General features: G+C 47.3%; 1 protein-coding gene across 1 annotated transcript; it reads left to right on the top strand.

The window, feature by feature from the left end:
- Nucleotides 1-5,715: 5,715 nt before the first annotated feature.
- Nucleotides 5,716-10,115, top strand: LOC118503707 (spermine oxidase). The gene is made up of 4 exons (XM_036037270.1): nucleotides 5,716-5,917; nucleotides 6,453-6,979; nucleotides 7,269-8,624; nucleotides 8,687-10,115. The coding sequence occupies exons 2-4, from the start codon at nucleotides 6,743-6,745 to the stop codon at nucleotides 8,867-8,869; spliced, it is 1,776 nt and encodes a 591-aa protein (XP_035893163.1). The 5' UTR covers nucleotides 5,716-5,917; nucleotides 6,453-6,742; the 3' UTR covers nucleotides 8,870-10,115.
- The last annotated feature ends 620 nt before the right edge of the window (nucleotides 10,116-10,735 follow it).

Below are 10,735 nucleotides of genomic sequence, written 5' to 3' on the forward strand. Positions count from 1 at the left end.
TAATGTGATGTGTTTTTCTAGTCAAATGGAATGAAGCTTTTTGGTGTTTGTACGGATGAATGTTAGCTTATACTAAAGAAAATGCCGATTCCATGTCTTCGAATGCATCGCAAAATCTAACTTCAAAAATAATCCCAAAGAAGCTTTACTGATAGTTTTACTACAATAACTTGAGGAATTCAGTCCAACAGTTCGGTCTATTTATTGAATAATCTTCCAGTGAGTAATGCAGAAACACGTTATTCATTCATCCCGTATTCATATTTTTCTTTCGCTTTTTTTGTTTAAAAACACAGCAACACAACATCTGCTGACCATACTCATAAAAACCTAATCTGTGAACGTCTGCTATAAACTCAACTCCATTCGCTGATGGTGTTTTTCCTTTCTGCAACTGTTTAAGAACTGTATTGTCATCGGCCAGTCAGGGACACGTTTGTTGCTAATATCTGCTCCTGCCTGTACGCCAAGTAATTCACAGACGAAACAAACAGATGTGTGTAAATAAAAGATCTCCTTCGCTTCGAGACGCTGCGGGACGTGACGCCGAACGTGACGCAAACCTACGAACCCCTCACAGAATTGTGTGGTGCCATCAGAGAGGATCAGTTCCCCACCAAAAAAAAAAATGGTGGCTTACAAGTAGCTAAAGAAGAGGAGCAGTTAGTCTTCCGTCACGTCAGCCAACGTCACGGCGACAAGAAGGCACGCGCGTGACGTACTCGGACGGACACGAACGACACCGTTCGCCTTTGCTTACCATATTGCAAATTTTATTTCGCAAGCACGAACAGACGAACAAAGCAAAAGTATTGAACGCAGCAGTGTACACGCAGCACCTGGGGATTTTTACTTCTTCTTTACCTTATGGCCAACAGAAACAAGCAATAAAATGTCCTCCGCCCGATCTGCGTACCACCTTGTTTGTTTTGCTTGCCTTTTTTTTTGCCACTGACCTTCTTCGCTCGGTTCGCCAATCGATTTACCGTTACAGAGTGCAGCAGATAGATTGCAGCAGATATTGCATGCAGGCACGGTCCATGTGGCGGATGCACTGGAGCCACGCGAAAAGCGCTTTGCCAAAATAGCAACCCATGCCATCGCACACAGGCGCACTCCGCGACGGTTGGCGTGTCGTGACAAAGGTTTCGCCTACTTCGTTCATAAACTTCAGCCATCTTTTTCGCGTAACGCGCGCGTGTGGTAAGATTTGCATTTGCCAAGGTTTGCCTCGTTCTGGGAGGGGGGGGAGTTGGTGTGTGCGTTTATATTTTAAGCTGCTGCTGCTGCCGCCGCTGATGACGACGATGACGATGATGCACACGCACGCCAGCTGCTGGGGCGAGGTGTGAGGTGGGTAAAGAAGTCGACCAAACGTGCTGTGCTCCTCCAGCGCCAGAAGGCGTCGGATCCTCACGGTATGATGCAGGGCGTGCGGAACATTCTCCCAAAGTTCAATGTCAGACGGCTCATGACGGCTGGCGTTTGTGCAATGCACGAATTTTGCTGAACCGCAAAACCTGACGCTTTAGCTGTGGTGTGAAGGGGGGAAGGAGAGTAAGGGGAGACAGGGGAGGGGTGTTGTGGTGTCACCATGCTGCAACCATTCACGCGTCGTTTGCCACCTAACCGAAGGAGTGTGGGGGGAGTGATGGGTGAGGGTGGCTGAGTTTCCGGTTGCGCTTGGAAGAAATGGGGCCAGTTCGTTCGCTTTTGTTATGAATGGCGATGGCGAAACGAAAAAGGGTCGGCAATCGGAATTGCCCAGTCGTTCCCGTCCCGGCATGCCCGGGTCACCCTTACCCGCCAAATTTGGTCTAAGCGTGTTTGGGCTTTTCGGGAGTGTCGTGCGATGCAAAACTCAACTTGACCCTGTAACCCGAGCGGGCCGCGGAGCCGCCAGACAATGTTTGTTGGTTGGTCAGTCATGTGATGTAGCAGAGGGGCGAATGCTTTGACCTACCTGTAACAAAAGTAATCCGATCCACGATGCCTGAACTTGTAAACCAAATGCATCAAACTTTGAATACGAGAAGTAACCGACAATTCTTTCGTTAAGTTTCATCCATCTCAAAAGATATTGACAAGTAGGTTGTCTGGCTTCGTTTTCATATGGTAACCAAGGTGCAGTTTGTTGAATGGAACACATCAAATGAAGTTCAGCTAACTGATCACATCTAAATGAATTATTATGAATTTTCTTGTTAAGATTTTATATACTAGAAATGGAGGACATTGAATTGTTGTTCAATATTTGTATTAGCCTCTCTATGTTAAGGTTTACAGTATTTAAACGATCGATATTCAAAGACATACTCAAGAATTGTTTATCTGCTTGATATATTCAAGCTGATCAGGCAAGGTGTAGTAGAGTCAGGGCTTTTTTCTCTAGGTTTGTATTTTGCCACCAAGAGAAGTTAACCACCAAAGCATTAAATTTTAAATAAATATTTGAATACTTTAAAGATAAGAGACTTATCTTGTGTTTGTGTGTGTGGGCGTTTTTTTTTTGACAACATTCTCAATATTTTCTATACCCTCTACCGGTTCTGGATCTGAATTCCCAAAGCCCCACACTGAAAACCACGATCCCATACACTTACACCGACTTTCCGGTTTTGTTCAGCACATGACCTGGCCTACAAGACGCGCGCGTCGCGGCATGTTCTGACTGCCTGCAATAAATATTCCGCAAACCGTGGCTTAGGACGATGGAGAAACAGGAAAAAAAAACACACACACAACGAATAACCGGTTCTTGTTGTTTTAGTCGCTGCGGAGCACCGGGTAATGACGCCGGTGCCGGTGAGATGGAGGTGGTGTCGCATCTTTCAGCGACAGCAAGCGACCATCTTTCCGAAACCCAAATTCGAGTAGTGGGAAAGCAAAAAGCGAAATTCTTTCCACGAAACATTGGCAACAGGGCTTCACACAAAGAACAAGTTTGTGCGCACACACACACACACACCATCGGGGCATGTCTTGCGGTGGGTTATTTCTCTGTTCGCCTACATCAACTTGTGCTGGGGCTTGTGGCTTGCTCGTCGGTGCCGGTTTCTTCGCGAAAAAAAAACACACACAAAACAGAAAATAAAACTGTTGACCGCGAAGAAGCGCGCAATTCATTCGCACCGATTCCATCCTTCTGTTCCTGTTTTCCCGATGTACGCGTACCGGTCGGAGTCGGCAGTCTCGATCGGGACGCAATGTCGGAACGGGTTCGTCGGGTGCGTGTGTACTGTTTATTTTAGCGCTCACTCGCCAACACTTCTGGGGCCCATATGTGTGTGAGGGGTCGCCCGATACTGATCGACCAAAGCCAGAGGCAGCGATTGGTTTCCAACGTTCGCCTCGCAATGGTTCCTTCGACCATGCTCTTCGGTGATGATGCTCTACGATGACGCGGTTTTTAACATTTTTTTCCGCTTTAAACTGGTGTGATGGGGAACATGCGTCTAATGTTTATTTATACCATCCCCCCACACACCCACGGACCGGTGTGTGGCCAGCCGGCAACTCCCCCCAGTCCAAATGCTATCCATACGCACTCACACAAGCGAATGGATTGTTTGTCCGCTTACCGCGTTAAGTTTCTATTTCTATTGCACTCTTCGGTGTTTTCCTCTTCTAAGTCATTTTCATTTCTTCTTAAGAGTTGTTTTTGTTTTTTTGTATTGCTTTTGATGCCAAAATTTACTCACCAAGTGGATGAATTGGGTTTTGTGTGTGTGTGTGATTGGCTTTCTTCATTTCCCAGCAATTGCACATTTTCAGCACCTTTATCCCGTCGCTATGCGCCCAATGCTCAGTAGGCCTGGACCTTTTATGCCAATTTGTTCTCATTTATTGTGGGTAGCACTGATGAATCTTCACCGTGTTGTTTAAAAATTATCAATTTCGTTGAAGATTTACTGTATGTCGCATGTCAGAGTTTTAAAATAGGATTTAAATCCGGGCCGTATCCGGAGAGAAATAAAAACGCTGGAAGAATATTAAGGGATTCAGTAAATTCAGTAAAAGCAATCTGTAGTACTTTCCTAAGAACCTGATGCTCGGCAACGCTCGAAGATGACTCAAATCTCATGCGCCATAGTATGGCGCAAACGCATCGTAAACAGCTTTCTCCCTAAGGGCCCACGTGTTACTGGACAGTTGAACGGGGAATTGTAAACTTCGTACCGGGAACAACAAACAACACACATTAAATGGAGCAGTTTTCAAATCTCCGATAAACACACCATAGCACCACACTTTTCGGCAGGTTTGTAATTATTTTCTCTAGCGAACGAAATGCAGAACTTCCTGGCAGGAGTCTGGATGCGGGAGAAACGGTTTGCGAACGAATAGAAACAAACTTTTGCGTGAGGTTCGATAGTAAATTAACCATTAAATGAACACCGTTTGAGCGTGGCCTTTAGTGAGTTTAAACTATTTCTGTTTGATGTGCAGAATAAGCTCAAATTCTTGTCCCCCAGTTCATGGCCTTGTGTTGTAAATGTCAAAAGTGTAATCAATAAACTACTTCAAAATCAATTCAAAGTTCGAAGAATTCCAAGAACTCCTCACAGGAAACTGTCTTGCATTGCCTCAAACCTCCAATGGACGTCTCTCACATCAGTACGGCAGACACGTAGAGCGTACCATTTCCGGTGACATTTTCGGCCGGAATCAGCAGCAGCGAGCAGCGTGGTTGAGTGTGTGTACACTTTCTGCTAGAAATTCTCGATGTAGCGAGTCATCTGGCGTCACGTTTCTACGGCGCGCCAAACAACAACGCCACCGACAACCGTCCGCAGAAGGTAGACGTGAAGGTTTTCAGGTTATGAGATGGTTTGTGTAAGAAGGAGAACCAGCTGTGTGCCATTTCTAGCAAACAGATTCCATCATCGGAAGGGAGGCGTGCGTCAGCTGGATGGTGGTGGATGGATGGTTTCAAGAGTGCGATCCAAAGAACCGCTCAATAGCGTTCTTTCCTTCCCAGCACGGGATGCATTCGGGAGCATGGGGAGCAAGAGGCTTTCCGCCACGATGATGCATCACCGACAAACCCCCCAGAGTCTGCTTCTGGGGCAACGGCACCGAGAATATGGGAGATTGTTGGAGCTTCTTCTTTTTACTGCCTTTCGTAGCTTCTTCGCCTTTCCGGCACACAGCGTGTTCTCTGGTTCGCTTTCGTTAATCATCAGCCGACACTGGACTTGGCCTCCTCTTGCCGACGCAGTTGTACACTGGAGTTTCCCGTTGCTGGTACGACGCGCGTTGGTTGCTTGGATGCTGCTGCTGCTGCTGCTGCTGCCGGTCCTGTTCCAATTACTTTTACTCTTCTCCCCATGGCAACGCCGTAGTCTTCGTTGTTTGCTAGCGGTTGTTGATGCAGGAGGAGCCATCAATGTTGTCTACCGGCGTACACTGCAATACGCCCGGTCTCGACTGTCTCTCTGCTGTGGCCCCAAACGGTTCGGGTCGACACACAAACATGGCCGTTTATTTTTGGCATCACGATTTTCGCGGCTTTGTCATCGGCCATCGGGTGTTTCACTCCTCCGTTCCACATGCCATCTGCTGTGACGTGTTGTTCTAGTTGCTTCGGACCTCTTCTCTTTCCTTACACGATGTTTGGCTCAACTTTTTGTGGTTGGACTTATTTTTAACTGTAACGTATTCATTCTAATCTTACACCCGAAAAACCAGCTACGGCCACGTCTCATCTTCGCCTGGTGTATACTTCAGTATCGCAAACAAGCTGATCTGGTCGCGCGGAGTTCTCAGTAACGCCTGTCTGTCCCTTACGGTGGTTTTCCTGCTTCTTTTGGTTCCTGGTGGTGTGCTGCTGGTGGCAGAGTTCAGAGTTCTATTCTCGGCACTCTAGAGGCGATTTGAAATGCAGTTACTACTCTACGCCGTACTCGAAGCACGCGTACGTACGATCACGTTCTGTTTCTGAAGTCGGAGGGGGGCTGTTTTCTAGATTTCTACATAAATCAATTCAATCACGAAAACAAGCGTAATGCTAATCAATCGGTTGATTCGCTTCCATTTATTCTGCGAGCTTTGCAAAGCGCTTGTAAATGAAGCTTGAGAAATATAGCATTTAAATGCAATAGTTTCCTACTTGTTTATAAAAGTTGCTTTATGGTTCGTTTTTTTGTTCTTCCGACCCAATCTATTTTCCGGCGTCAAGCTATGCGAATCACACAAAATGCTCCAAGAAAAAAAGCCAGGCTTGCTTTTAAATGCATTTAGAATTAAAACAAATAGAGAACAACATTATTCTACGCTCGAATCACGTGAAACGGGCAAATTGAAAAAAAAAACGATAAAAGAGGTTTCCTACCAAAAGCGCCACCTAGTTGTCAAAACAAGAACCTCTCTCAGCGGCCGACATGCGCGTAGTGTAGTCGCGCCTGCATTGTTTTGATTGTCACTTCTGACGGCAACATTGTTGTTTCCAGTTGTTGTTCTTTTGCAGAGAAAGTTCACGGACTACCACCGTTCCTGGCCGTAAATGGTTTTCTGGCCACCTTGCGATCCAAACGCGACAATCGAAAAGCATCACAAAGGCAGCCGGAACTGCCCTTTGCTGCCGGTGTGCCGGATAAAAGTACGGCACCACGATAGGTGCATAGTGGTAGGTGAAAAACTCAGCTCAGCTGAGAAGTTGTGAAAACTTTCCTCTCCCGTGTACGCACACAACCGCCCCTCGGGCCCGTCTGTGGCTCTCGCGGAAAAAGGGAAAACAGTCATGAGTGAGGATGGTGCAGCGACAACTAGCAACAAAACGGCGGAAACGATGAACAACGATCAGCAGCAGCAACAGCAGGATAAGCGTAAGCACAAAGTGATCATAGTAGGTGCCGGCATGGCAGGACTCTCGTCCGCGAACCACCTGGCGAAGAACGGCTGCACGGATTTCCTCATACTCGAAGGGCGCAACCGTGTCGGTGGTCGCATCGTTTCGATCGATATGGGATCGCAGAAGGTGAGCATAGCAAGATTGGACCCCAAAACTCACTCTTCCCTCCCGTCATGCATGCTTAGACCGGGGGGTTGAATGGGTTGTTTTTGTTGCATTTGTCTGCACCCACTTATGTAAGTGATCCCGAGCGGTTTATCGATTTATTTATCAAATGCATCGCCATGGGAAGGGTGCGATGGGTTGCATTTTTTTTTGTTTTGCAATAAAACGTGATAACAGTTCTATGCACGGAGTGACGGGACGTGACGTAGAAGATAAGAAAATAATGGAACGAACCGTTTATTGCTTGTAGATCGAGCTCGGTGCCAACTGGATCCATGGCGTCCTTGGCAACCCAATGTTCGAGCTAGCGATGCAACACGGACTGATCAGCATTATCAACATACCAAAGCCGCACAAGGTGGTAGCAGCGACGGAGGACGGCAAACAGGTACCGTTCCAGATACTGCAGGAAATCTACGAAGCGTACGTGTGCTTTCTGCGGCGCTGCGAGGAGTACTTCCTGTGTCAGTATCTACCACCGCCCGACATACACAGTGTCGGCGAGCACATTAATCTGGAGGTGGAGCTGTACCTAAACGGCGTCGACTGCCAGAAGGAGAAGCATCTGCGGAAGCTCATCTTTGACTGTCTGCTAAAGCGCGAAACGTGCATCACCGGGTGCCATAGTATGGACGAGATCGATCTACTCGAGCTTGGCAGCTACACGGAGCTACAGGGCGGCAATATTGTGCTACCGTCCGGGTACAGCTCCATTCTGAAACCGTTGTGCGACAATCTGCCAAACGAAAACGTTGTACTGTCGTGTCCGGTGCGACGCATTCACTGGAAGCGAAAAGCGGCCCTACGAGCTGCCAGTAGCGGTGCGGCAGCGAGCGGTGCTAGTGATACGATTCTGGAAGAGGACGAAGATGATGGTAACGAGTCGGACGATTCCGATCGTACCGTTACGGAGGTACCGATTGGAGGCGATGCGCAAGGCACCGCAGACGAGCAGAAAGCAACTGCAGCGACAAAAATCCTCAAAACATCGACCGCAAACGTGGTGGTGGAGTGTGAAAATGGGGCCGTTTATGAGGCGGATCATGTGATTTGTACCCTCCCGTTGGGAGTGCTTAAGGAGCAAAGCGAAACGCTGTTCGTGCCAGCGTTGCCGCAGTACAAGATCGAATCGATCGACAGTTTGCTGTTTGGCACGGTGGACAAAATATTTCTCGAGTACGATCGTCCGTTTTTGAACGCGACCATCAGTGAAATTATGCTACTGTGGGACGGACAGGATGGCAGCGATGGGGAGGCGCCCGATGAAACGCAGGAACCGGACGGACAGTGGTTGAAGGACAATTGGTACAAAAAGATATACTCCTTCTCGAAGGTGTCCGATACGCTGCTGCTCGGTTGGATATCGGGCCGGGAAGCGGAATACATGGAGACGCTATCGCACGAAATCGTTGCGGAACGTTGCACAGAAATATTGCGCCAGTTCCTGAAGGACCCGTTCGTACCGAAACCGAAACGGTGCGTATGTACCAGCTGGCGCAAGCAACCGTTCAGTCGTGGTTCGTACACGGCCATTGCCGTTGGTGCCTCGCAGGACGATATCGACAACATTGCCCAGCCGCTCTACTCGAGTCCTCATCAGTCGAAGGTAAGGATGTGCGATCTCGGTGTGTTTATTACGCTTTTATTAAAGGGGAACGATCGTTTTAGCCCTCGGTACTGTTCGCCGGTGAGCATACGCATGCGAATTTCTACTCGACGGTGCACGGTGCCTATCTGAGCGGTCGAACCGCGGCCCAGATCCTGCTGACACCCGACTCTCCGCAGGAGATTGTGATGGAATCGGACAGCAGCGATCTCAGCTCGTGGATTCAGGGCATAGCGCTAGATTAGTTTGTATGGCCACGCGCATTCCCCACCGGCAATTAGCTTCCTTCGCCGTTCCTTCAGCCCTCACTTTCGTTACCGTCTATTCTGTTCCTTTTCCCCCGACTGACTGTCTTCCCTGTGCTTCATTTTTAACTTTCTGACGTGGAAAAAACGTAACAGTGACTGAAAAGTATCGCTAACGACAGTCCTTACTACTTAAACCGTTTGCGCTAAGATTGCGAGCGTAAGCAAAACTTACCAAAAAAGCGTAATGCGGGCTCGATTAGGATTACGTTTAATTATTATTTACCTAGGTGCATTTGATTTCCAGTTCCAGGCAAACATGCAAAAAGGGCGAACCGTTATCATGACAATTTCCAACACGCTTTGAGCGAACGCACGTACCCTAGCGCACACTTACTGATGGAAAAAAGCGGGAAAAGTCAACCCTATTGCTAGTTTATTAGTTAAGCAATAAGTGATAAAGTATTGTAAAGGAACGGAACGAAATCGGGCCAGAAAAGGAAGGAAATCACGGTCTGCATGCGGTCAGAGACGTGGTGACCTACCACGTATGTCTTTTGTTAGTATTTATTCAACGCAAAGCTAAATAGCAGACGGCATAGCTTCTGCCATGTGGGTAGTTGTTATCAGTTTATTTTGGTTTGTTATTACTGATTCTAGTCTTCGGAAGCGAAGATTCGCTTGTGGCAATATTATTGTGCATTTCCTTCCGCCAGTATCAGCGCAGAAACTGCAAATGCAATCCAGTTAACCAGTTAGGCGAGGGTAATTTTATGTTTGTCCCTGTTCTGTTATACCTGCTTCCTCACAAACACAACAGAGAGACCTCTCGTATTAGACAATGTAAAGTAGACACCCCTAAGTCCGCTTAAGCAATCGATAAATGTTTGGTAGGCTGCATTTAAGTTAATAGTGCTTTTGTAGATTAAGTTACTACCGCTGTTACGTAGACTCTATGAGTGATTTCATCGCTTGATTTCCTTAACGTGAAAGAGGAATCAACGTAGGTGGCAAACGGTAGACGAAGAATAGGAACAACCACGGACACAAGGAAGCTTGCGAGAACGTGATAGACACCGACTAGGACTAAGCGAGTATGCAACGTGTTCGAAGGGTTGGGGCGAGACAAGCGACATCAGAACAAAAAGTATTTTGCTACAAACAAAAATGAAAAGAAAAACGATATGTTTTGCTGCAACCGAAAGATGGCATAATAAAACCACAAATGAATTGTTGAAAACATTGCCAAATTGTCCATTCTAGTTGATGGGGGATTGGGACGCAAAACGATCATTGAGGAAGACAACATCTAATGCCAATTGGACCTCACTTGATCTAGCTGAATAACATCTGGCTGAGCTACACTACCCTCATCGCGATGTCTCAATCGACATATCCTTCCAGCTCTGCCCACCGCGTCAGGATATCTGCTCCAGTAAGCTTGTGGATTATCCTACTCCACTTGCCCTGGCATTGGCGTCCACCGAGCGAATCCATTAGTCCAGGGAGTGTTCGTGTTCAAAGAGAACTACCGGGCATATAGCCATGCGCGATATATCATGACGTACGAGTGTTGTTGGTGTTTTCTGAAACGTTAGGGCTTGTGTATCCCAGACCTGATACGATTCCCCGGAACAGATCAGATTTGGCAGTAAGTATATGAAGTTAGGAACGTGAAACGAGGTACCAAAACGCCCTTTTAACAACGAGATCGTCCCAGTCGAGCTTTATAACTGAGATACTGGCTGAGATTCAGAGTTCTTTGGCTTATTTTGTATGGAATTTGAATGGTAGTTACCAGGCGAATCAGGTGATATCCGAACCTAACTTTGTGGCACATTTGTAGAAGCCAGCATCTAAGGCCTT

This window comes from Anopheles stephensi, chromosome 2 (assembly GCF_013141755.1).
Source record: "Anopheles stephensi strain Indian chromosome 2, UCI_ANSTEP_V1.0, whole genome shotgun sequence".
NCBI classification, from domain to species: domain Eukaryota; kingdom Metazoa; phylum Arthropoda; class Insecta; order Diptera; family Culicidae; genus Anopheles; species Anopheles stephensi.